The following is a 26261-nucleotide window of genomic DNA, read 5'->3' as shown; positions in this document are numbered from 1 at the left end:
GTGTGTGTGTGTGTGTGTGTGTGTGTGTGTGTACATCTAATGAAGAATTTACTCTGATAGTTATAAAAAGGAAAACCTTTCTAGCCGGCCGGTGTGGCCGTGCGGTTCTAGACGCTTCAGTTTGGAACCGCGTGACCGCTGTGGTCGCAGGTTCGAATCCTGCCTCGGGCGTGGATGTGTGTGATGTCCTTAGATTAGTTAGGTTTAAGTAGTTCTATGTTCTAGAGGGCTGATGACCACAGATGTTAAGTCCCATAGTGCTCAGAGCCATTTGAGCCATTTTTGAAAACCTTTCTACTTGTAAATGTGCCTCTCTGCTTCAAATGCCAACTTTAAGTTGTGAGTTGTAGTCTGTCACAATTCATATTATTATTATTATTATTATTATTATTATTATTACTATTACTATTACTATTACTATTACTACTATTTATTCAATCATGGATTTTTCATTCTTTGTATGAGGTCCTAACTTTTTCTCTCATTCCTATTGGGGGTATGTTAATAAATGTGATTTGTTTCAGACTGTGTGGACTGGGTTGATCCTGCTGTTAGCGACGAAGCCTCTCAGGTATATATTTGCTCTTATTTTGTTAAAGTACAACTAAACAATAGAAACTCCAGGATGGAATGTAAGCAGTGTTATGAAAAGGATAGCTGCAACTCATCATATAGCAGAGATGCTGAGTTGCAGATAGACACAACAAGAAGGCCACCAGAAAATGAGCTTTTGGCCAACAAGGACTTTGTTAGAGATAGAATGCATGCACAAGTGTGTCTGTCCTCCACACACACACACACACACACACAACTGCTGTCTCTGACCCCACTGCAAGCAGCTGTGCATAACGGGAGACGCAACTGGGTGGTGGTGGTATGGAGGAAGCTGGATAACAGGATAGGGGTGGGGGACAGAAAATTTCTGCTTGTGGGAGCATACAGAAATGAGTTGGAGAGGGGGCAGGGCAGCTAGGTGCACTTGACAGCCTGGATGGGAAGGGGATGGCGGGTTAGCGGATAAGGTTCGCGATTTGGGGAATGATGACGAAGCAAGGTTCAAGGTTAAGAAATCCTGGAAAATTAACAAGGTGTGATTTGGGGCCCATGGGGGTGGACCATGGTTGGATGGAGGACTGAATTGAGTCAGGCAATGATCAACATTGGCCTTTGGTTGAGTCTGATTGGTGGCATTGGTGGCGAAAAGGTGTTTCCACTGTGGGGACTGGAAGAAGGAGAGGTCTTTAACAAGTCCTGCATGATTGATCTTGGGAGTGGGGAAAAGGTGTGGCCTTTGGTAATGACTGATACATCTGCAGGTCTGAGGCCTTTAGAAGGAAAGTTCATGACTGTATTTTGGTTACCTTTAGTTTCTGGAATTTATATGGTGGTGGGAGCGAGTTTTTATCTCTCCTGGCCTCAACCTTCATTAATCTTTGTCCTTACCCTCTAGCCCCTCCCCTGTTCCCATTCCAGCACTACACAGCCCTTTCTCTCTCTCTCTCTCTCTCTCTCTCTCTCTCTCTCTCTCTCTCTCTCTCTCCCTCTCCACTACCTCCTGCCCTCCATCTAACCTCCGGACTGCACCTAGCTGCCCTATCCTCTCTCCACCTCATCCCTGTATACTCCCACAAGCAACACTTTACTGACCCCCACTCCTTGCCACAGCCTCCTCCTTACTCTCACTACCTAGTTGCGTCACCTATCATGCGCAGCTGAGGGGGAGAGGGTTGCATTGTCTAGAATTGACATCACCTTACTGTCTGCTTTCACTATGGCTGCGTGGTATTTTTTTACTTCAGTCATGAAAATTGAACCATACCATTTGCAAAACAATTGCAATCATCCAAGGCCTTCATTGATTCTTGTAAAATATGGGAAGTTTTCTGACATTTCGGAAAGTCTGGGATTTTTAGACTTTTTTTTTTTTCTATTTTGTTTCCCACAGAGTTGGTACAGTTCAACCTAGTAACAGTCTTTACTACCCTTATGGCCAGGAGCACTACTTACCTTTGTAGAAGCTTAATTTATTTCAGGCAGAGCCTTCTAAATAATGCCTGTCTCATGTGCATTGTATAAAACTTCAGGGTCATAAGATTATGCTTCAAACTTTAATATTTCAATAAAATTTTCTGCTGCTTTTGTGTCTGCTTATAGTTCTTCCCCACTTCAGACCAACTCATGAATACCGTGCATTGCCTGGAAATTCCATAGCCAGCAATTATTCAACTAAAGTGAAGACAAACTGTCGATTTTTGTGATAAGAGTTTTACTTTTATGCAAACAGTTGGCCTTAAAGGAGAGTTTCCTATACTACTGTAAAAACCACTTGAATACAGCTTCTTCAGGCTCTTTGTTTTCTGCTGTTTCCATTGCTTCTCTCGCTGAACTCTCACCTTGATTCTCAAGAATGGATGCAAAGTTTAAAATTGAGGACCTGTTTCTTTTATGTCTGAATGTGTTGATGTTCCCATGCTAAACATTTCAGCTAACTACTTACCACTTAAACCTTTGTCAGATTTTTCAAAGGCTTTTCTTTTGACTGCTAATGATAAGACAAAACACATGGCACACCGTAAATTACAACATATGCACCAAACAAAACAAAAGGTGAGGAAGATAGAATTTATCTTGACAAGTCATGTACAGATTACGGTGAGAATGCAGACTGTAGGCCGCACTGAATGAAGGGCACCACAAACATGACAGTGCACGTACAACATAGTGTATTCATTGTGCACTGGGGAACTTTGTCTTCTAATAAATTCTCTACAGATTGAGGAGACATGAGTAGGTGAAACAGATTTGGGGGTAGGTGTTGAGGTTATGAAGGAAGCTTGAGCTATGGTTGTCTACGTCATGACTCCAGATCATGAAAATCTCATCAGTGAATCTGAACCAGACATGGGGTTTTAGCTGTTGACTGGATACGAAGTATTCCTCCATATGGCCAATAAATAAGTCAGTTCAGGATGGTGCTGTGTGAGTACACACGGAATTGTCATGGATTTGTTTATAGATTTGCCTATGAAAGTGAAATAATGGTGGGGCAGGATGTGGTTGGCCGGGAGAATTAGGAAAGAGGTGGTGGGCTTGACATCAGGAGGATGCTGGGAAAGCAGTGCTCCTTGGCCACAGTGCCGTGTGCCTGTTGATGATGCTGGTGTACAATGGTGTAGCATTCACAGTGACCAACAAGGAGTCTGGTGGTAATGGGACAGGAACTGTCAAATGTACGAAATATGATATTATTCAGATGCCCTCCATGATTGCAGGCACCCTCTCATTCTTTCTATAAAATTTTCCATAACTTTTTGACAAACTTGCACCTCTAGTTCTGAAATTACATGTAATCCTTGAGTTCTGGAAATGAGAGTGGTTTGGTTTGGTGTACACAGTAGATTTCAGATACCTTCACAGAAAGAAATTTCATGTTTTTAAATCATAAGATCGTGGTGACCAGTTCGTGTCACACTAGCGAGGAATCACCTAGCCATCTCCCTTGTAACAAGTCCATTGTTGCAATCAAGGTGTTACAGGTTGTGCTATCTTACTGAATCCAAACCTCTTCAGCATCCCCACAATCCAGTTAAGACCACAAAAATTCTCTAAGCATAGCATAGTAATATTTGCCATGCGCTGTTAACGTGTTTCTAACACCATCATCAAAGAAGTACTTTCCAATTGCACCCTCAGCCCGAATGCCACACAACACAGTCCCTCGTAGACGTAACTGGTTCTCCATTATTACACAAAGATTTTCTGTGCCCCGCAATTCAGCTTATTCAGAAAGCAATTTGGCAAAGTGCACCTCATGACTGAACATTATTTTCCTTCACGAAATAATTCTCTACATTTTGTTTCATATGCGACCACTGGCAAATTCTCGGTACTTGCTGTGATCTTATGGTTCTGGTGTCAGTTGGTTTTTATAGAGCTTAAAGTGCAGATCTTCTTTCAGAATTGGTTGTGTGGTGATTCTGGGAGTACCTATTGTTGTGAACATTGATTAATAGATTCCACCAGATTTATCATCATTCAGGATGGTGATGTTTTCCACAGAATGACTGACACGGGAAAGTTCTGAGGCTAAATTGCAACTCAACTGGTTTTCTCAACCTCAACTTCAGCAGTCTCATCACAGTTGACTTATATGTTGGCGAAACATTCCACATAGCTACAGACGGTTCCTGCACAACATTCATCACATTTGTAAAAAGTTCTAACTATGGTGACACACTTTCCATCACACACTTGATTTTCTTTACCTTGTTATCCCTTATTGCAGTTAATAAGGGTGACTCCATAATATCTCTAGTCACAGTTATTCTACCTGGAATCTTCATAGTTGTTAGTCTTTCATATCTATTAGTTACAGACTGCAGCAGCACTGTTTGTTAATCACTGTCAAACCTGGAACCTCTGCTTATTTTGTCTAACCAATTGAAAAATCAGTGCTTTGCATTTGTCAGTGTACTTACAACTGAGTGTCTGCTTCCTGCTTAGCAAAAATAAGGTCTCAGATCAACTACATTTCTCTACCACAAGTGTTTCAAATGTCTTCAATGGCTTGCAGCCTTCTTGGGTTGATGCAGTACGCGACAGAGGTACGGTCATCACCAAGGAAACTTTTATTTTAAACTCTGACTTAGAAGACGTAGAAAAGCTTCAGCTTCATCATGCCACCTGTTTTATGACAAGCGGGACCTTCTCCAGCAATTTACAGTGGTCGTTTCAAGTGGGAGAAGCCATTTTTACTTGAACTGATGACTGGTCCACAAGCTGAGGAATTTTAAGACTTGACTTACGGTTGAGATGAAGATGCGAACAGAAGTATAACCTGGCAGGCACCACACAATATTGGTAGCACTGGCCTTCATGTAGAAAGGGTGTATACATGTGTGACTCAAGAGATAACCTCAGGTTCCAATATCCATGTCATGTCGAAGGACAATATGAACTTCAGCCCATTGAACTTTTGTAATAATTTGTTATTGTTGCTGGGCCAGTCACCCCCACCTCTTTTGTATTTAATTTAACCTTTGTATTCCAAAGTTTTAGAATCAACATGAACTACTAAGAGGGGCCAAATGAGACCCCATGCAATAATAGTGTTGTTGTTGTTGTTGTTGTTGTGGTCTTCAATCCTGAGACTGGTTTGATGCAGCTCTCCATGCTAATCTATCCTGTGCAAGCTTCTTCATCTTCCAGTACCTACTGCAACCTACATCCTTCTGAATCTGCTTAGTGTATTCATCTCTTGGTCTCCCTCTACGATTTTTACCCTCCACGCTGCCCTCCAATGCTAAATTTGTGATCCCTTGATGCCTCAGGATATGTCCTACCAACCGATCCCTTCTTCTAGTCAAGTTGTGCCACAAACTCCTCTTCTCCCCAATCCTATTCAATACCTCCTCATTAGTTACGTGATCTACCCACCTAATCTTCAACATTCTTCTGTAGCACCACATTTCTAAAGCTTCTATTCTCTTCTTGTCCAAACTATTTATCGTCCATGTTTCACTTTCATACATGGCTACACTCCATACAAATACTTTCAGAAACGACTTCCTGACACTTAAATCTATACTCGAAGTTAACAAATTTCTCTTCTTCAGAAACGCTTTCCTTGCCATTGCCAGTCTACATTTTATATCCCCTCTACTTCGACCATCATCAGTTATTTTGCTCCCCAAATAGCAAAACTCCTTTACTACTTTGTTTCTCATTTCCTAATCTAATTCCCTCAGCATCACCCGACTTAATTCAACTACATTCCATTATCCTTGTTTTGCTTTTGTTGATGTTCATCTTATATCCTCCTTTCAAGACACTGTCCATTCCATTCAACTGCTCTTCCAAATCCTTTGCTGTTTCTGACAGAATTACAATGTCATCGGCGAACCTCAAAGTTTTTATTTCTTCTCCATGGATTTTAATACCTACTCCAAATTTTTCTTTTGTTTCCTTCACTGCTTGCTCAATATACAAATTGAATAACATTGGGGAGAGGCTACAACCCTGTCTCACTCCCTTTCCCAACCACTGCTTCCCTTTCATGCCCCTCGACTCTTATAACTGCCATCTGGTTTCTGTACAAATTGTAAATAGCCTTTCGCTCCCTGTATTTTACCACTGCCACCTTCAGAATTTGAAAGAGAGTATTCCAGTCAACATTGTCAAAAGCTTTTTCTAAGTCTACAAATGCTAGAAACGTATGTTTGCCTTTCCTTAATCTTTCTTCTAAGGTAAGTCGTAAGGTCAGTATTGCCTCACGGGTTCCAACATTTCTACGGAATCCAAACTGATCTTCCTCGAGGTCGGCTTCTACCAGTTTTTCCATTCTTCTGTAAAGAATTCGCGTTAGTATTTTGCAGCTGTGACTTATTAAACTGATAGTTCGGTAATTTTCACGTATGTCAACACCTGCTTTCTTTGGGATTGGAATTATTATATTCTTCTTGAAGTCTGAGGGTATTTCGCCTGTCTCATACATCTTGCTCACCAGATGGTAGAATATTGTCAGGACTGGCTCTCCCAAGGCCGTCAGTAGTTCTAATGGAATGTTGTCTACTCCCGGGGCCTTGTTTCGACTCAGGTCTTTCAGTGCTCTGTCAAACTCTTCACGCAGTATCGTATCTCCCATTTCATCTTCATCTACATCCTCTTCCATTTCCATAATATTGTCCACAAGTACATCGCCCTTGTATAGACCCTCTATATACTGCTTGCACCCTTCTGCTTTCCCCTCTTTGCTTTATAATAGTGATATTTGCTTGGAAATGAATAAAATGTAAAAAAGAAGAAGACTCTTAAGTAAATAACAAATATACAATATTTTTTAATATAACCCATTTAAATAATTAAACAAGCCTATTTGTTTTTATATTTTTCCCTCTGTCATACACATTCATAAAAATTTAATTACATCTTTAAAAAATGTAATACTAGCTAAACTTTCCCTAATGAAACTGTGAACACAACTGAAGGAAATTAGGGGCTATAAAATTTCCAAGCATTTGTCTACTTAATATTTTCACCACATGGAACACACGTACACAGTTTTTGTAAGATTCTACAAATGTTTGTGCATATACATCTTTTGCACATCTTGCGGGATACTCTACACTTTGTCAAACTTTCTGAGACACAGCTGACACTGGCTCCCTTTTGAAAACTGGACTTAAGTAGGAACTTCACAATCTTTACTTCCCATAGACTCTGGTTCCGGAACAGATTTTTCATTGCAGTTATCATCATTTCACAAGTCCTGTGTGTCATTTGAGTTGTGGTGTGATTAACTCCTTGCCAAGGTTCGGCAGAAAATTTCTCCTCCCATGTTTAGAATTTGATGGAAGATGCTGATATTATTAATCCCCCCGCAATACATAAGCATTCAAACACCCAGTGTTGACAGTGTTGAGGAACAAGATGTAATGCCATCTTGTATCCTCATTATGAAAAACGAAGTACTTTTCTTTACAGAGCTAGACAACAAAACTTTGAGTGAAGGTTTGAGACTGCGCTTGTGATCCAAATTTATTGTAGATATCGCTACAACCAGTTAGTACTCTTCAACGTGTGACTCTTGAGAGTCAACAAACCACTGCATGCGAGATTTCCATGCTTCAGACGCTGAGTCCGGGATGGCCTTGAAAGCCCTCGTCGTGGCAGCTTGGACCTCCTCCAGGGTCCCATGATGGTGTGTTTCAGGGTAGTTTTTAGTTTGGGAACAAAAAAAGTCTGGCGGGGCCACATCGAGACTGTAGGGGAGCATGGGAATTGTTGGAATCCCTTTCTTGGCTACCAGGTAGCTGGCCACCGTGAAGCAGGCGTGACTCGGCACTTTGTCATGATGCAGATTCCAATCATCACCACTGACTGGCCTCACACAATGGACCCTGACTTTGTCTCTTGAGCACTTCACAGTAAAAAATACCGTTGACAGTTTGGCCTTGGGGCATAAAGTCATAATAAATCATGCCCCTGACATCGAAAAAAACAATCAGCATGGCTTTCACCTTCAATTAGCTGATGCAAGCCTTTTTTGGACGGGGATGCTGCGGTGTGCCATTCGGCACTCGTGCGCTTTGTCTCCAGGTCGTATTGAAACACCCAGGTTTCATCTCCGGTGATAACATTATTTAAAAAATTCCAGATCAGCTTCAAGGCTCTAGAGATTGTCTTGGCAGGCGTCCAAACGTGTTCGCTTTTGAACATTTGACAAAATTTTCGGGACCATCTTGGCGCAGACCATCTTGGCGCAGACCATTCTCATTGACCTTTCTTTGCTGATGATAATGTGCAATGTCATTGTATCAAATCCGAGGTCGTCCGCTATCGTCCTTGACACCCATCCTACGGTCGGTGTTTAATAAAACACACACACACACACACACACTGTGAATGTTTTCATCAGTTTTGCTGGTTGATGGGCGTCTGGAGCGGTCCTCGTCCTCAACACTGTTCTGGCCTTCTTTAAAGCTCTTCACCCACCTGAAAATGTATGCGGCAATCATCGCTGTAGGCTTGCTGTCACATATCCAACATTTCCATACCAGATTTTCCTAGTTTCGCACATAACTTGATGGTGTAATGTTGCACGATCATTTGCTGCATGTTGGGCCATGACCGACGACTTAACAGCATGTTCACTCAACGCACGATGCTGCCGAGACAAGAGCCCGCAGACGTCTGGCACGCCACGTGTTTCTAGCCAGGCAACCTCCACCAATAATCCCCCCGGGCGAGCGCGCGCTGCAAAATAGTTGCATCACCAAAAAATCAGTCTCATTACTGTTTATACAAGCCCTGTATTTCTTGCTTATTCTGCCTCATTGTTTGATAGAGAGTCAAATTCTTCACGTAGAGCTCAGCTGCAAAGGAAAGAGGCATAATAAAATTATCTGTGATGATGGCATAACCCACTCCAAGACATTTAGTTAGGTCCGGCCTAATATAAGCAACATATGAACAATCCTCTGGGAAAGATACAAATTGTTCATCTGCTGTAAGATGTGAATGACATTGTAATTAGACGTGCAGTGTTTTACGTAAAATGTGAAGCCATCTCTGACACCAGCGAGATTATCATTCTTTCTCCTTTCTTTTGTTGCAGTGATGTCATCAAATCTGATGTGTAGATAGCTGAAATATAGTAAAAGATTTTCAAGCAATGAAAATGTCTCTTTTTGTATCTAAGTAGAACACCCATAGTTACCAGAACACCTAAAAATGAGTACATTTCATCAACATTTGTTGGCAACCATTTTTGCTGCTTTTCTGGGTATCTTGGATTCCATTCCTCACAGTCTGCCTCTGCCTTTTCAATAGTACAGTCTGCAAGAATTTTTAAAATATTGTCATCAAAGGATGACTTCAAAGCATTACTTACTGATTCAGTCCCACTAGATGCTCCTGTAAGTTGTGGAAGCAATTCAGTAACATAAAGAACTGTTTTATGCATAACTTTTGGTGGATTTCTGGACAGAGATATTCCATTTTTACTTCCATATTTTTTTATCAGTTGGCGTACTATCAATTAACCAGCACATTTTGTTTCATGTGGACTACTTCACTAAGATTCTCCACATTATTTAGATCATTTTCTGCATCTTTGTATGCTCTGAACTAGTGTCACTTGTAGAATATAAATTTTTGTAATTTCTTTCAGCACTAAACCCATATAGACTCTTGTATCTGACTTCCGCATCTGGTAAATCGAATACATTGTTGCCTCCAAAACTGGATTACACTGTTGCTATATTCTTGCCTGTGACAGAGGCATATTTTGGCTGAAAAAATCCAGCCCACATTTGCAGGGTTATTACAAATGATTGAAGCGATTTCACAACTCTACAATAACTTTATTATTTGAGATATTTTCACAATGCTTTGCACACACATACAAAAACTCAAAAAGTTTTTTTAGGCATTCACAAATGATCAATATGTGCCCCTTTAGTGATTCGTCAGACATCAAGCCGATAATCAAGTTCCTCCCACACTCGGCGCAGCATGTCCCCATCAATGAGTTCGAAAGCATCGTTAATGCGAGCTCGCAGTTCTGGCACATTTCTTGGTAGAGGAGGTTTAAACACTGAATCTTTCACATAACCCCACAGAAAGAAATCGCATGGGGTTAAGTCGGGAGAGCGTGGAGGCCATGACATGAATTGCTGATCATGATCTCCACCACGACCGATCCATCGGTTTTCCAATCTCCTGTTTAAGAAATGCTGAACATCATGATGAAAGTGCGGTGGAGCAACATCCTGTTGAAAGATGAAGTCGGCGCTGTCGGTCTCCAGTTGTGGCATGAGCCAATTTTCCAGCATGTCCAGATACACGTGTCCTGTAACGTTTTTTTCGCAGAAGAAAAAGGGGCCGTAAGCTTTAAACCGTGAGATTGCACAAAACACGTTAACTTTTGGTGAATTGCGAATTTGCTGCACGAATGCGTGAGAATTCTCTACCGCCCAGATTCGCACATTGTGTCTGTTCACTTTACCATTAAGAAAAAATGTTGTTTGACTTTGTCATCGGGTGTCAGGGCTTGTAGCAATTGTAAACGGTAAGGCTTCTGCTTTAGCCTTTTCCGTAAGATTTTCCAAACCATCGGCTGTGGTACGTTTAGCTCCCTGCTTGCTTTATTCGTCGACTTCCGCGGGCTACGCGTGAAACTTGCCCGCACGCGTTCAACCGTTTCTTCGCTCACTGCAGGCCGACCCGTTGATTTCCCCTTACAGAGGCATCCAGAAGCTTTAAACTGCGCATACCATCGCTGAAAGGAGTTAGCAGTTGGTGGATCTTTGTTGAACTTTGTCCTGAAGTCTCGTTGCACTGTTATGACTGACTGATGTGAATGCATTTCAAGCACGACATATGCTTTCTCGGCTGCTGTCGCCATTTTGTCTCACTGCGCCCTCAAGCGCTCTGGCGGCAGAAACCTGAAGTGCGGCTTCCGCCGAACAAAACTTTGAGTTTTTCTACGTATCTGTAGTGTGTCGTGACCATATGTCAATGAATGGAGCTACAGTGAATTTATGAAATCGCTTCAATCATTTGTAATAGCCCTGTATATTCAGTCAAATAATCAGCACTTCATGCAGGGATAGTAAGAAACTGATGATTGGAGCCTACCTTTATAATTCTTAAGGTAACAAGTACTTCATGTTTGACTGGTTTGGTAGTTTACTCATACCCCTATGGCTTGTCACAATACCAGTATTTACACTGATTTGCTTTCTCGTGACAGTGAGTCGAAAAATGTTTGCATTGTAGCTGAATTTAGATCCCACTGTCTGCAAAAGCTTGTGCCTTTATCATGCCAGTTTAAATAATTATTAATTTCTTTGCATATCACCTTATCTTCCTCTTCAAGCAGGTCACTTTTTATGCCTGAATGACTAAAGTCATTTACTTCAAAGTAGTTAATACTTTATGCTCCCTGGTGCTGTAAACAGTTGGAATCTTGGATAGTTTGGTGTAAGTGCCCAGCTAAATATCAATTGTGCATTTCATTGCTTTGCTGGCATTCTGGCTAAGTATTTCTTTTTTTACTGCACTTTTGTTTACTTTCTCACTTGGTGTTATCGTTGAAAATGAACTTGGAAATTTCCTCATTGCCACATTCTTCACTAGACAAAGGTACATCCATGTCAACATTAAAAGCGTATGCCAACTCCTGCACATATAATTACTATAATTATTCCTCATTCTCTTTTACATATGCCCATTGTTATACATAAAGTAAAGAAAGGGCAGCCATTCACTTTCTGCAGACTAATTTGCAGTGCATAGACATGTAGCAGAACACAGTATTAACTAGCTTTAGAGCCCTGGCTTTCCTTCTTACAGTAAGTACATACATATACACATACAATCTCATCCTTGTGGCAGTATTGTTATAGTCTTCACTCACAGTAAGAGGCTCAGACAAGTAATTGTGTATGTAAAAAGAGTGTGTGGTCACTACTTACTTTTTCATTTCTCGCAATTTCTGATCGTAAATGAGTATTGAGTATACAGGAGTGAATGATCAAGTATCTGGATTTCTTTATATATTCTTTCCCGTGCTTCTACTTCTGTCAAGCACATATGTTAGGCACCTTTCTGTTGCTCACTTTCCAAATATTTAAACTTTATCTGGAGTGTGCTTTGTTAATGCTCCACACTTGACAAATTAATTCCATTGGTCACATATCAGTTACTGTAATGCTTGACCATTCAATATCTGGTCGCTTGGCTGAAGCTTAATGTATCACAAAATGTGATACAGTGAAACCCATGTTTTACCTTTTTGTGCAGTCCAGACTTAAAAAACACAAAATTGAGGAAAATGCAGAATCGAGGAAAACGTTGGAAACCCCAAAATATGAGCACAAACATGTGTAATTGGCATCCACAATTAAAAATTGTAGTCATCTCCAATACATTGTATAAAATCTGAATAAGTGAAGGAAATTAACATTGTATTGTACAATAATTTCCGATAACAATTTTCATCAGTACTTAAAAAATCACAGATGTGTAACAGCAAGTAAAAACTTGTCAGAAAATTGAAATTGGTAAGGACATGTATGATATAACTATGTAAATGAAACCTAAGTGGAAGCTGCCGTCACTCCATTTGCTATACACTGATCACATCAGCCATACTTTGAAACAAGCCACCTAGTAAACTTGCTGTTTATCACTCTATATGGTACAAGTCACTCTGTCAGTATGATGTCACCATGCTATAGAGTTGTTGGCTGCAGGTCAAAAATAAACACCCGAGATGTTGTTATCTGGCAGTTTTCAGTTTATTTCACTATGTAGGCTATAAATTGCTGCAATTTTCAAGGTGAACGTAAGATGAAAGAGACCTCAAAACTGTGTGTATTAAGGTGTAATTTGCTGCTGTAGTGTGTTGGGAAATGGTGCATTTACCTCATATATCATTAGCAAAATTGATAATCTGTTCAGTTACGTACACTACAGTATCATTAGTGGCAAAACCCATTTTTTTCCATAATAGATCTATTATGTGACATAAAATTTTGAAATTTCTTTCTTGTTTGATTTTGGATTTTCAATTTGGTTATGTCAGTTCATGTTATGAGTATTAGTAAAATTACTACCTAGGAGGAGGAGGAGAAGAATGAAATTCTCGCACCGAATTTGATTTACAGCTTCTGTGCCTTTTTATATTTTATAATCCAGTACTTTAGAGATTTCAAATTATACGTAATATAAGGTCTGTAAACTTATCATGTAGTGAGCGAAACAAAGTGGGTTTGGTTGGTACATTGTGGCAGTAGGGATAAGCACTGAGGGGAGGGGAAAAGAATCTCATGCAGGGCTAGAAACATGTTTCTCATTCAGAACAGCTCATGTACACTCTTCTACCAAAGACTGTAAATTACACACACGTCAGTACTCAGAGATGGCAGTTTCAAAAGCTCATTCTTCACTTTACATAACTTAATGTAAAAGGAAAGTAAAATGCAATGCCAAGTTTTCTGGACAAGACTGATTAATAATCCAAACTAAATGTGGCAGACTTACCAGGATCATCAGCAGCCCCTAAGCACCAACATGAAACGTGGCTGGAGAGAAGGGCTTCTTTGCTCATAATATACGAAAGAAAAGTCGCATGACTTGACATCCCTGAATTAGGCTGTTAAATTGAGTTTTTGAGAACCCATATAGGAAATACAAAACAGATTTGAAGTATAAGTTTTATTTGCAGGTGGATTAGTTAGTAATTGCAGTACATTATTCACTTCTTAACACAGTCCAGAATACTCTTTTGACTGGATTTTTCGTACTGCTTAAGTAAATAGATCTTATTTTCTAAATTTGATGACATTACTAGCATATTGTCTTCTATATCAGATTCCTGCATATATTTTCTCAGAGTCTCTACACTCTGCAATGCCTAACAGAAAGCACCACAAATAAGCCTGATATGGCCTTTCACTATGTGATCAACGGAGTCTATTTCACATACACTTAAATTTACGTCACAGGAAACATACTCACCAAATTCTGTCTGTTGGTCACACTGCAGCCCAATCTTTCCCTTTTCATTCGTCCAGAACATCAGGCATGCCAATATAGTCTCTGCCATGTGCCATTGTATTGTGGTGAAGCTTATCCTGTTCCACATCTCTGAAATAAAGTTAAGAGCAATGAGGAGATTTATCTTTGGTGTGGATGCATCTCGAAGTAGTCCTGCGTCAATCATCTCAACTACTTTCCGCACTAGCTGCTTCTGGTAATTAAATTTAAAAGCATTGATTAGGCCAAAATCTAGAGGCTTCAAGTGGCTAGCACAATTTAGGGGGAAAAATATTACTTTAACATTTCTCAGCATATCAAAACTTTTTGTATCTGCTGCACACTGATAGATGAATAGGACTATTTTTCAATTTTTTTCATCCCCATTTGACGATCTAGTTGGATGAGGAAGTATTAAAAAATTTTCCAAATCACCCAGGAATTTGACTGTGCTGAGTACTTCATAGACAACTTTTTAATAATTTTTAGGCAGCGTGGTTTTTAAACATCCCTGTTTAAAGAGGTAGAAACTTTTCTGAGTCATCTGCATAGTAACACAGCAAAACTTTGACTCTCTGTTTAGACTTAGTGCTACCTTGACAGGTATCTCCTTATATGACAAAATTTTATTTGGTTGATTAAAGAAAGTCCTGTTTCATCTGTGTTGAAAATATCTTTCAGTTGGTAACCCTCAGTCAATTCAATCAACTCACTTTTCCAATCACAGACAAGATTTTTTAATTAACTCTTACATTTTCTGTGCACAATGTTTTGTAAACTAGATTGTGATGGTTTTTAACTCGGTCTATCCATCCAATTGGAAATTATCAATTTCCAACTGGGCAGCAATATTTAGGGTCTTCTCTTTCAAAATAGTGTCATCTGTGGCAAAATTTTCTGTACAGGTTTGCTTGAACCACGTCATGAGAACTGATTCCCGTTCTTCAAGTGGTGGTGATTTCATCAATTACCCCCTGCTTAGAAGACGAACATCCACAATTATAGAAGTTCTTCTCAATGTCTTCACATCTCTTCACAGGCGTATTTCATGACATTACTGGAGTTACAATGATAATTGTACAAAAGTCCCTATATTAGAATAAAGTTGTTTTAGTATCTGCATCTTCTCTTCTAGTGAAAACACTCAGTGTTTTTTGTTGAAATTATTGGTCATGCCTGAAACAAGATTTTTCACATGCACGACTCGCACATACATGACATCTCTGTCTACAGCAATGAACTTCTAATTAATTGTATTTTACTGTTCACTGTCTGTGGATGATTTTGGTCAGGATGGTAGTTTTTATAAATATTTTATATATATATATATATATATATATATTTTTTTTTTTTTTTTTTTTTTTTTTTTTTTTTTTTTTTTTTTTTTTTTTTTTTTGAAGTTTCGTCTACTGAGAAAACATGAATGTAGTTCTCTGTTGCAAAAAATGCAAGTCTCAAATAGAAGAGTATTGTACGCAGTGTATCAGAGGTTCATTAAAGTTGTGCCATGCCTGCTTACCACATACCGCGTTGTAATTGGATAAAAAAAAATTTTAAAAAAAGGAGATTCATCAAAAATGCAATATGTTATTGTGAGCATTTCTGTCTGTTGTATTACAAACTGTACATGCAAAATAAATTCAACTTTGAAGTGAACGGTGGCTTTGTGTTTCTGCAGATCCTATTGGGATTTAATGTTTAGCCAGTATTATTAAGTTCATAATGTGTGATTTTCTGTAGACCCTCTCCTCAGCAAGTTTGCTACATTCAGAATGTCCTAAGCTTAACAGCATAAATGTTGGGTATTGTTTGTAAAAGAATGAAAGCTTACACATTTGATGTGTTCTATTTAAATAAAATCAAACAATGGAAAATCCAGGATGGAATGTAACAATACCAGAGAAGGAAAGTTGCTACTCACCATATAGGTGGAGATGCTGAGTCGCGATAGGCACAACAAAAAGATTCACACAATTATAACTTTCGCCCATTAAGGCCTTTGTCAGCAGTAGACACACAAGCGCGCGCGCGCACACACACACACACACACACACACACACACACACACACACACCCGCGCGCGCGCGCAAAACTTGCTCACACGTCTGCAGTCTCAGAGAGCTGAAACCACACCATTTAAATAAAGAATTATTGTAAATGTGATGTAATGAAGTGGGCTTCAGTGGAAAGGAATCGTTTGAGACACAGAAATTTTCAGCATCTAATAGCTAAAGTGTCTTCATATATTTTGTAAAATAAGTTATGAGATAAAGTAATTTTTATTGTATTTGCTGTGTATGACTGAAATAATGTAGCAAGAAAAAATATAAAATATCACAGCAGCTTAGTGGTTAAACCATAAGCATAAATGTAGACATCTGCTTAATGACAAACTTTGTGTCAAGATTGCTGTTACTATTACCGCTGTTCTTACGAATCGCACTTCTCATGCTCCACCTCGTGAAAGTGTTATTTTAGGCTCGAGAAACAGACATGTGGAAAGATGAGTTTGCTTCCCCAATTGATGTTACAAGCTTATTAGAAGTCAGCTCCGCAAATTTTTGTGTAAAATCCAAATTTAGAAGAAAGTTTTGATGCTACAGTTTTGCTCGATGCCTTCTATCACTGCACCAATCTTTATGATTTACAGTGTGTGATGCAAAGTATATATCTGAATATAATAGAGGGAAACATTCCACGTGGGAAAAATATATCTAAAAACAAAGATGATGTGACTTACCAAACGAAAGCGCTGGCAGGTCGATAGACACACAAACAAACACAAACATATCCCGAGAGCGGAAAGACTTACCTTAGGGGGGAAAAAAAGACGGGTATACACTCTCTCTCTCTCTCTCTCTCTCTCTCTCTCTCTCTCTCTCTCTCTCTCTCTCTCTCTCTCTCTCGCGCCCGCACACACACACACACACACACACACACACACACACACACACACACACACACACACACACACACACACAAACAAGCAGACATATTCAAAGGCAAAAGAGTTTGGGCAGAGATGTCAGCGGAAGTGCAGAGGCAAAGATGTTGAATGACAGGTGAGGTATGAGTGGCGGCAACTTGAAATTAGCGGAGATTGAGGCCTGGTGGATAACGAGAAGAGAGGATATATTGAAGGGCAAGTTCCCATCTCCGGAGTTCGGATAGGTTGGTGTTAGTGGGAAGTATCCAGATAACCCGGACGGTGTAACACTGTGCCAAGATGTACTGGCCGTGCACAAAGGCATGTTTAGCCACAGGGTGATCCTCATTACCAACAAACACTGTCTGCCTGTGTCCATTCATGCGAATGGACAGTTTGTTGCTGGTCATTCCCACATAGAATGCGTCACAGTGTAGGCAGGTCAGTTGGTAAATCACATGGGTGCTTTCACATGTGGCTCTGCCTTTGATCGTGTACACCCACCAGGTTACAGGACTGGAGTCGGTGGTGGTGGGAGGGTGCATGGGACAGGTTTTACACCGGGGCGGTTACAAGGGTGGGAGCCAGAGGGTAGGGAAGGTGTTTTTTTTTTTTCCACACAGTTTTTTCGAAATTTTCCTGAATTTCTCCACCCTTTAACGTGTTTTGGCGGCAACACAACCACCTAACCTTTGTGCACATCGTTGTCCACCAACCCAAGTTCACCGCAGGATCGACATAGCCCAGCTTTAACCAACACTTTTTCGCCTTTTTTCACACCAGATCTCCAGTTACTTTGTAGTTCACCTTTATCTCTCCCCATATATTTTTATTTTCATTTCAGCCTCATGTTACATTTTCCACCTTCTAATACCATGTCACCCTCACAACACCCCCACAACGACCCCATTAAGTTTTATTTACATTCCCTCCGCAAACATGCCTTCGCCCTAGCCAGATTACGCTCCCATATTTTATTTTCTCAGGCTTGCCTGACATTTGGCATTACCCCCAAAGGCCTCACGCTTAAAGTTTCCATCTCTGGCTGGAACCCTTCTTCCCATCAGTCCCTATACCAGTTCCATACTGAACAATCCATTGCCCTCACCCACCTAATCCTTCACCTACACATCAACTCAGCCAATGAACACACCCGTCAACTCCTATCCTTAATAAAAGTCCTCAATCTTTCCTCTCCCACATCCACACTGGCTGTTCAGAGCATCCTCCTACGGGCCAACCGCAAATTAGAACACCATGCCACCCTCCACCTCAAAAAACTATCCAATCTCCTGGTTTCCCACCTCCGGAAAGGCAACTCACTCACCCTTCACAACCTTTCCAGCAAACCTCAATCTCCTCTCATTGCACACAAACCCAGTCTCTCCCATCTACTCAATCTCCCACTTCCAGCTCCACTCCCTCCAAAACCTCAGAATTCCAATCAACACAATCTGGAACCACAACACCCTAATTCAGTAGTTAACCTTTCCTCCAAACCTCTCTCCCAATCCCAAACCTCTGTCGTATCCAAAGGCCTCACCTTCAGCCCTACTCCCAGATTCAACCAAACAGCCCTCGTCAAAAATTTACTGTCCTACACTCGTACTCTCTGCTGGAAATATCACTTTGCCACGAAGAAAAATGATCCTAATCCTACTCCTAATGATCCAACTCCCCAAGACACTATCAAAATTGAACCCTGCCTGAAAAAGTTCCGTCCTCTGTCAGAGCGAGACCCACCCCCTCTTCCTCAAAATCGCCCTCTCCAAACCTTCCAGGAATTTGTGACTTCCAGCCTTGCCTCTCAATCCTTCTTAAAAAACCTTAATCCTACTCCCAACATCACCACTGCTGAAGCCCAGGCTATCCGTGATCTGAAGGCTGACCGATCCATCGTCATTCTTCCGGCGGACAAGGGTTCCACGACCGTGGTACTTGATCGTTGGGAGTATGTGGCTGAGGGACTGCGTCAGCTTTCAGACAACACCACATACAAAGTTTGCCAAGGTAATCCCATTCCTGATGTCCAGGTGGAGCTTCAAGGAATCGTCAGAACCTTAGGCCCCCTACAAAACCTTTCACCTGACTCCATCAACCTCCTGACCCCACCGACACCCCGCACCCCCACCTTCTACCTTCTTCCTAAAATTCACAAACCCAATCATCCCGGCCGCCCCATTGTAGCTGGCTACCAAGCCCCCACAGAACGTATCTCTGCCTACATAGATCAACACCTTCAACCCATTACATGCAGTCTCCCATCCTTCATCAAAGACACCAACCACTTTCTCGAACGCCTGGAATCCTTACCCAATCTGTTACCTCCGGAAACCATCCTTGTAACCATTGATGCCACTTCCTTATACACAAATATTCCGCACGTCCAGGGCCTCGCTGCGATGGAGCACTTCCTGTCACGTCGATCACCTGCCACCCTACCTAAAACCTCTTTCCTCATTACCTTAGCCAGCTTCATCCTGACCCACAACTTCTTCACTTTTGAAGGCCAGACGTACCAACAATTAAAGGGAACAGCCATGGGTACCAGGATGACCCCCTCGTACGCCAACCTATTCGTGGGTCCCTTAGAGGAAGCCTTCTTGGTTACCCAGGCCTGCCAACCCAAAGTTTGGTACAGATTTATTGATGACTCACAGTGAAGAAGACTCCAGAATTTCCTCTCCAACCTCAACTCCTTTGGTTCCATCAGATTCACCTAGTCCTACTCCAAATCCCATGCCACTTTCCTTCACGTTGACCTCCATCTGTCCAATGGCCAGCTTCACACGTCTGTCCACATCAAACCCACCAACAAGCAACAGTACCTCCATTATGACAGCTGCCACCCATTCCACATCTAACGGTCCCTTCCCTACAGCCTAGGTCTTCGTGGCAAACGAATATGCTCCAATCTGGAATCCCTGAACCATTACACCAACAACCTGACAACAGCTTTCGCATCCCGCAACTACCCTCCCGGCCTGGTACAGAAGCAAATAACCAGAGCCCCTTCCTCATCCCCTCAAACCCAGAACCTCCCACAGAAGAACCACAAAAGTGCCCCACTTGTGACAGGATACTTTCCGGGACTGGATCAGACTCTGAATGTGGCTCTCCAGCAGGGATACAACTTCCTCAAATCCTGCCCTGAAATGAGATCCATCCTTCATGAAATCCTCCCCGCTCCACCAAGAGTGTCTTTCCGCTGTCCACCTAACCTTCGTAACCTCTTAGTTCATCCCTATGAAATCCCCAAACCACCTTCCCTACCCTCTGGCATGAATGGACACAGGCAGACAGTGCTTGTTGTTAATGAGGATCACCCTGTGGCCAAACATGCCTTGGTTCACAGCCAGCACATCTTGGCACAATGTTACGCCGTCCGGGTTATCTGGATACTTCCCACTAACACCAACCTATCCGAACTCCGGAGATGGGAACTTGCCCTTCAATATATCCTCTCTTCCCGTTATCCACCAGGCCTCAATCTCCGCTAATTTCAAATTGCTGCCACTCATACCTCACCTGTCATTCAACAACATCTTTGCCTCTGCACTTCCGCCTCAACTGACATCTCTGCCCAAACTCTTTGCCTTTGAATATGGCTGCTTGTGTCTGTATATATCTGTCTGTGTGTGTCTGTGTGTGTGTGTGTGTGTGTGTGTGTGTGTGTCAGCTACTCCCTAGGGTAAGTCTTTCCGCTCCCGGGATTGGAATGACTCCTTACCCTCTCCCTTAAAACCCACATCCTTTCGTCTTTTCCTCTCCTTCACTCTTTCCTGACGAAGCAACCATTGGTTGTGAAAGCTTGAAGTTTGTGTGTATGTTTGTGTTTGTTTGTGTGTCTATCGACCTGCCAGCACTTTCGTTTGGTAAGTCACATCATCTTTGTTTTTAGACATAAAGTATATATCTGAATATTATATGTCGTTGTTGCAACTGTATTGTGTCCAATTTGAACACCCAAAGTCTTTAAAATGTACTATCACAAAACCGTTTTTCTATTTCTGTGTGACATCTCTGGCATAACACATGATCTGCATAAAAAGTATATTTTCAGCACTTCACAAAATGCTTTCACCCGTACTTGCACTCCCGTCATTGAAGGGCCAGTCCCCTTCACCAGACATCCAGCAGGCCAGCTCATTTTGTGTGTGTTAGTGTGGTGTGGTGGCTGCATAAGCTGTTGGATGATGTAACAAGTCGCCAGTCAATAAGAGCTCACGAGCCGAAACTGGCCCTTTCCTTGTTTCTGATCAAGCACATCTTCGAGACTCAATGTTTGAATCTGAAAGATTGACAGTCGATATTGTTGCTGAATACAGTACTTCGGAAATACATGCAAAAAGATGGAACTGATGAAACTAAGTTATAAGTGGCACAAGAAAAGGTGTCAGTTGGGCCCTTTGTGATGTATTGGCTCAGTCCGGTACACCGTGGCGACTCTCCTGTTTTTCCATTGCTGTTGCAACCTATTGGTAATTGTATCGTAATTGTGCGGTGAAGCTAAATGTTGCAAGTTGCGTTGGCAGTGATGATCATGTATTACATCAGCATTTCCTCTCTGACGTCACTCCTCTCCGCAACAGTATAAAACTTTCCCTTAATTCTGTCACCAACCCACAGTGTGAACTGTCTGTCTTTTGTGCCAATTATAACTTGTTTAGTCAAATCGAATGTCAGTGGAAAGAAAATGGGACAAAGTCAAGCAAGATATTGCATAAGAATGTAGAATTGGGGTAAAGTTTATTAGGAAGTAACGTAAAATTGGGAAATTTTTAATACCGAGTTTTTCACAGGGGCTACGAATTTATGGTGCAGAATTGCAAAAAATGTAAAATTGATTTTCCACGGTGTAATAACTCATATTTTTTCCCACCCAACAAAAAATTAAAATTATATCATTTGGATAAATAACCTAACTTAAGAGTTTTCGTGTTGGAGGCAGCAACTTCACATCTACTAACAAAGCTGGGGAGGTACATTGGTACTTTTTAGTATTTATCACTACAGATAATTGAGAAGGTTTTTGTTATGTCCAAATAGGTTTAACAAGTAATACATTAACTGCAGTGTGTACTCGTTCGCTTCATTTATCCAAGACCTTTCGTTGATTTATTTGTTTTAGACATTAAAAGGTACAGTTGCTTCAGAAATGTCTAACAAAGGTCAAATGCCTTCAATTGCTGAACCAATTGCTCCATTAACTCTTAGTTATACTGAATGCTGTACAATTTGTTTTATTTTACAGGAAGTGAAACAGCCGCCCAAAATAATGCTGTCAAACGTAGAAGTGAGTATCAGCCTACTTATAGATGTAAAGTATACTTTTAATTTTCCAACATGTGCAAGAAAACCGAGCTGTGATCTTGTGAATTAAATTTATTTCAGGACAGGGATTCATATGTCAAAATGATCATGGATCTGGGTGGCCATGTATCAGATAAAACTGTCTTTGATCCCACTGCAACACATCTCATTTGTGGTAAACCGGCACGAAGTGAGAAGCTATTGGGTAGTATTGCATCTGGCAAATGGGTATTACACAAGAGCTTCATAGATGCAAGTTGCAGAGCAGGTACTTTTGTTAAGGTAAAAGAAACAGCATTCTTAATCACTTGTTTCAAATAACAGTGGTTAAAATAGAACAATGGAAAGTCCAGGTTAGAATATAAATATTATGAAATGGAGAGATTGTCTTCTTCAGAAAGGAAAATAAAAAGAAAAAGCTTTCTTTCTGAACGGACTTTGGCTGAAAGCTCCATCTGTTAAATCTTTTTTCTTGTGCCTGTCCGCATTTCAACGTGTAATCTTTATGGGGTGCAGCGATCTCTCCTTTTCATTATATTATTAATAGTTAAAATAGAATTTACATTGATCCACCAATGCATGTGTCAATTTATTGGCAAGAAGAGGCTGATACAACTAATTTTTATTAGATATTAACACAGGAAAGCAGACTGTTAATGGGACCAATAGCTGAAAAATGTGAAATGGCTCAGAAAATGGGTCTCTAGAACACTTTTCCTCAGCTGCATCTTTTTTTTTGTTTTTTTTTTTCCATTTATAATGGTTAGAAAATCTGTTAAGATAACTTTTCTTTGATAACATGCATCAGGTTTTGTGACTTGCCCGGTTACAGGATGCATGTAACATGTGAATGTAACATACTCTGAGTTGAACTGAAATTAACTACCTGAGTTTAACAAATTCAGTCATTACTTCAAAAGACATTGTAAATACACACACAATGAGAACAGTCTCTGGCCACTACGGAGTACTACAGAACTAGAATTTTTAGAAGTGTGACCCAGGCTGTTGTCTGACAAGTGAGGTTTTGACTTGACAGAGTTGTACTGTATGAATGACAACTACAGCATTGCCATATATATTATCAGTGTAGCAGTTCGGAATGAATGTAAAGGTGCTTGTTTTCTTTTTTTAAAAAAGAAAAAAAGCTTTGACTGTGAGGTATAAACATTCCTGCAGCTTGTCTTATAGTGTTCAACCACAAGAAATATTCACAGTAATTGACAATATTCAGATCTTTGTGCTCAACAGCAGGTGCAAGATACATTCATAAAAAAGTATCAAAGTTGAAAACACATGGAGCTTGCAGAGCCCATTGATTAAGGTTTTTGGTATCAAACTAACTGCTTGCCAAGAAGACAATGTTTGTAGGATAAAAGGTGATACATTAGCAACAGGAGAAAAGAATCTTCAGTCAAGCGAAATAAAAACTCAATCAACATATGAAATGATTTGCATGAGTAGCCATCAAGTACAGAATAAAGTTTGCAGTTGGATCATTCTATCACATCTGCAGAACTGAGAATCTCAGAGTAAGTCTCAGTTAACTAGTGTGTAAGCTTCAAAACCATAGTTGAAGATTTTAATAAATTACAAATTTGTAAGTAGTGGATGAGACATACCTTTCTGTGATGCCATTACAAAAGCTTACTCTGAATATTGTTAAGAAGAGGTAGTTTGGGCTTAGGTTGGTTATAGTTAGACTTATTGGACATAGACCTGACCTCTGTGAGGGTGTTTACTTAGACTGGTATCAGTTATCACGAAACTATTGTAGTAATCAGCAACTATGTCTTACAAGTTACTAATAAAAAAAGTCAAAAATCAATTTACATTCTTATAGGATTGATAGTCATCTTTCTTAAGTCCATAACTTAACAGTAGTGGATGTGTGATATACTTTCAGTTAAAGTAATATAATCACTTTCCACAAAAAATTGTATTGATATAATGATTTGTTTATTCAAATATGGAAAAATAAATTTTTGCTTTTACTGTTGAAACAGTTTGTAGTTCCCATAATGTTTGAATGCATACATTAGGATGTGTATTAGTTACAAAGTATTTTATTGTTTTGCAGGAAGAGGAATATGAGTGGGGCAACCCCAAAGCAAAAGAACTGTGGAGCCAGTTGCGACCTGGCAGTGTGGATATGGCATTGGCTAAGGCAGTTTACAGGTGGCGGTGCAAACTGTGCGGTAGCAATCGTGGTGCCTTCTCAGCTATGAGAGCCATCATACACACAAATCAAGAGAAGGCAGCTTCTTTTGCCAGACTTATCAAGGCCGGAGGTGGACAGGTGCTGGACGTCAGGCAAGTTCTTTGCTTCTGTCTCTGGTGTATGAATGTTCCAAAGTGTTCTTGTCATGTCGTGCAGCATACTTGCGGAATTCAGGGTGGTCATCATGAACTTAACATTGTGATTAACCCATCATAACTGGATCAGATGTGGAGTTTGTAGAACTAACCTTTCTTGGTTCGGCAACTATAACGCAGAAACAAAAATGGTTGTACCGTAGAGAGAAAGTGAGCAGAAGTTATGAGAAAGACAAATTACATGATGGCAGGCAAGGGGTTGGGGGGGGGGGGGGGGGGGGAGATATCTGACAGCATCACAGATTCCTTCTGCACCTCTTTTTAAATTGCGAAACTGACCACTTAAGGTCACACAGCTACTTTATTTGCCCTCTTTGGTCAGGTTTTTCTCTGTTACCAGTACTCCTTCATAGTGTCTCTACACTGTTGCTTTCATTCTTCTGGTTTTGGTACTTCTTCTTTTGACTTGAAACCTTTCCTAACTTTGAATTCTGTTTGTTAACGTGTCTCATTCTAACATGAGGACTTCTGGGGTATTGGAGCTCTCAGCGTTTTTCCGAGCTGCATTAATTCAAGTCATCGTGATTCTTGTTCAGAGGTAATCAAATATTTTTTTTGAGTTTTTGTCCGTTCTTTGTACCCTACGGGAGGCCCTCGTCACACAACATTATTATACTGATGTCCAAGAAATATCAACCTCCCATTCCTCATGCTCTCAGATATTCTCTCTACATTCTAGTAGACTTCTTTGTTGCACCAAAGTTTCCAGGCACATGTGATTTTTCATAGGAATCTCCTTTGTAGGATCTGAAATTTCTCTAATTTGTAATTCATTGAGAGACAATCACTGGCACACAGGCATTCTGTTTTAGGTCACAGCATTATAGTGTCTTAGTTTGACATACCAGGAGATGTATTATTTGTTGTTCACTCGACGAAAGATCCGTACCCAAAGACTGGAAAGTTGCACAGGTCGCAACAATATTCAAGAAAGGTAGTAGGATTAATCCACTAAATTACAGGCCCATATCGTTAATGTAGATATGTAGCAGGATTTTAGAACATACATTGTGTTCAAACGTTATGAATTACCTCAAAGAAAACTGTCTATTGACACACAGTCAACATGGGTTTAGAAAACATCGTTCCTGTGAAACACAACTAGCTCTTTATTCACATGAACTGTTGAGTGCTATTGACAAAGGATTTCAGATCGATTCTCTAGTCCTGGATTTCCAGAAGGCTTTTGACACTGTACCACACAAGCGGCTCGTAGTGAAATTGCGTGCTTATGGAATATCGTCTCAGTTATGTGACTGGATTTGTGATTTCCTGCCAGAGAGGTCACAGTTCGTAGTAATTGACGGGAAGTCATTGAGTAAAACAGAAGTGATTTCTGGCGTTCCCCAAGGTAGTGTTATAGGCCCTTTGCTGTTCCTTATCTATATAAACGATTTGGGAGACAATCTGAGCAGCCGTCTTCGGTTGTTTGCAGATGACGCTGTCGTTTATCGACTAATAAATTCATCAGAAGATCCAAATCAAACGCCAAAATCATTTAGGAAAGATATCTGAATGGTGCAAAAAGTGACAGTTGACCCTGAATAACGAGAAGTGTGAGGTCATCCACATGACTGAGTGCAAAAAGGAACTCGTTTAACTT

General features: G+C 40.5%; 1 protein-coding gene and 1 long non-coding RNA gene across 4 annotated transcripts in view; one reads left to right on the top strand and one right to left on the bottom strand.

Moving 5' to 3' along the window:
* LOC126419687 (uncharacterized) overlaps positions 1 to 26261 on the bottom strand; it is a 181863-nt gene that overhangs the window by 85360 nt on the left and 70242 nt on the right. For both annotated transcript variants that reach the window (XR_007575993.1, XR_007575994.1), the window contains exon 3: positions 14026 to 14154. This is a non-coding gene — a long non-coding RNA (uncharacterized LOC126419687). The remainder of the gene's footprint in view (positions 1 to 14025; positions 14155 to 26261) is intronic.
* LOC126419648 (DNA topoisomerase 2-binding protein 1-A-like) overlaps positions 1 to 26261 on the top strand; it is a 266920-nt gene that overhangs the window by 230645 nt on the left and 10014 nt on the right. For both annotated transcript variants that reach the window (XM_050086847.1, XM_050086840.1), the window contains exons 21-24: positions 525 to 571; positions 22224 to 22265; positions 22364 to 22564; positions 24363 to 24595. In XM_050086847.1, the coding sequence (XP_049942804.1) occupies positions 525 to 571; positions 22224 to 22265; positions 22364 to 22564; positions 24363 to 24595 (523 nt within the window). The remainder of the gene's footprint in view (positions 1 to 524; positions 572 to 22223; positions 22266 to 22363; positions 22565 to 24362; positions 24596 to 26261) is intronic.

This window comes from Schistocerca serialis, chromosome 1, assembly GCF_023864345.2.
Source record: "Schistocerca serialis cubense isolate TAMUIC-IGC-003099 chromosome 1, iqSchSeri2.2, whole genome shotgun sequence".
In the NCBI taxonomy this organism is placed as follows: domain Eukaryota; kingdom Metazoa; phylum Arthropoda; class Insecta; order Orthoptera; family Acrididae; genus Schistocerca; species Schistocerca serialis.
The sequence above is the reverse complement of the archived record's forward strand: the minus strand, read 5'-3'. Positions and strand labels throughout refer to the sequence as shown.